The 1,036-nt window shown below is 47.1% G+C and overlaps 1 protein-coding gene across 1 annotated transcript; it reads right to left on the bottom strand.

Moving 5' to 3' along the window:
• Positions 1-101: 101 nt before the first annotated feature.
• LOC106512025 (checkpoint protein HUS1) lies at positions 102-900 on the bottom strand (the record flags this gene model as incomplete). Its single annotated transcript, XM_014000728.1, is given in 3 exon segments — positions 102-562; positions 641-740; positions 826-900. Coding segments are annotated over 3 exon segments (585 nt in total), but the record flags the coding sequence as incomplete, so codon positions are not given.
• Positions 901-1,036: the final 136 nt, after the last annotated feature.

The raw sequence follows: 1,036 nt of genomic DNA, 5'->3' as shown, positions 1-1,036 counted from the left end.
ACTGTTGTTTTATTGTTAACTGAATGTTTTTAAAACATTGAGTAAATTACTTCATGTTTTCTGGAGTTAATCTGAAATAAAAACTCTACTTTCCTGAGGGTCAGTGAACGCAGCTTTGACTTAAAGTTTAGGAACTAAATAAAGACAAGTTATTATTTTTCTACCAGGATGTGAAACAGATGAAAACATCTGAAGACATTTTTCTGGATCAGCAGACAAACTAAATGATTTTTTAGTTTAATAAATATTAAATATTTGTAATAATTCAGATTTACTGTAGATAAAAGTGACAGATTAACTTTTAACCTGAAACAGTTTTGAACTGGTTCGGAGCTGAGATCTAAACTACATTTCCCAGAATGCACCAGGTTGTTCAGGTGTTCTCCAGGTGAGCAGGACCACCTCGGACCACCTGTGGGGGACTTACTGCACATGGCCCTGCTGGGGTTGACCTGCTGTCCCACCAGGAACTGCTGCAGCTTCCTGATGTCCACCCGGACCTCCGCCATGTCCTCTGGGTCCCTGCTCTGAGACGCAGCCCCGTCCTGAGAGGCGTCCCCACCTGCAGAGACAGAGAGGACACCTGAGACACCTGAGCTCAGGTAAGAAGAGGCCTCAGGAGGGTCTCAGGTGGTCCTACCCCACGGAGGGTTTCCCAGGTCTCTGAAGTGGGTGGTGACAGAAACCAGATCTGTCTGGATCTTCAGGTTCATGTCTCCGTTCATGTTGGCCTCCATCACCTGACAGACACACAGACTGCCTTTAGTGGTCCCACAGAGACCCCCAGAGTCTGACTGAGGTCCTGCAGACCTGAGCTGGTCCTACCAGGAAGTTAGACAGGTTCTTCATCCTGTCCACCACGTTCTTCATGGTCTTCAGAGGAGGCAGGTAGATACTGACCTGCAGACATGAGGAGGAGACATGAGGAAGAGGAGACATGAGGAAGAGGAGACGACATGAGGAAGAGGAGACATGAGGAAGAGGAGGAGACCTGAGGAAGAGGAGACATGAGGAAGAGGAGACATGAGAAAAAGGA

The sequence above is a fragment of the Austrofundulus limnaeus genome, unplaced genomic scaffold, assembly GCF_001266775.1.
Source record: "Austrofundulus limnaeus strain Quisiro unplaced genomic scaffold, Austrofundulus_limnaeus-1.0 Scaffold3925, whole genome shotgun sequence".
Taxonomy (NCBI): domain Eukaryota; kingdom Metazoa; phylum Chordata; class Actinopteri; order Cyprinodontiformes; family Rivulidae; genus Austrofundulus; species Austrofundulus limnaeus.
This window is presented reverse-complemented; position numbering and strand designations above follow the sequence as displayed.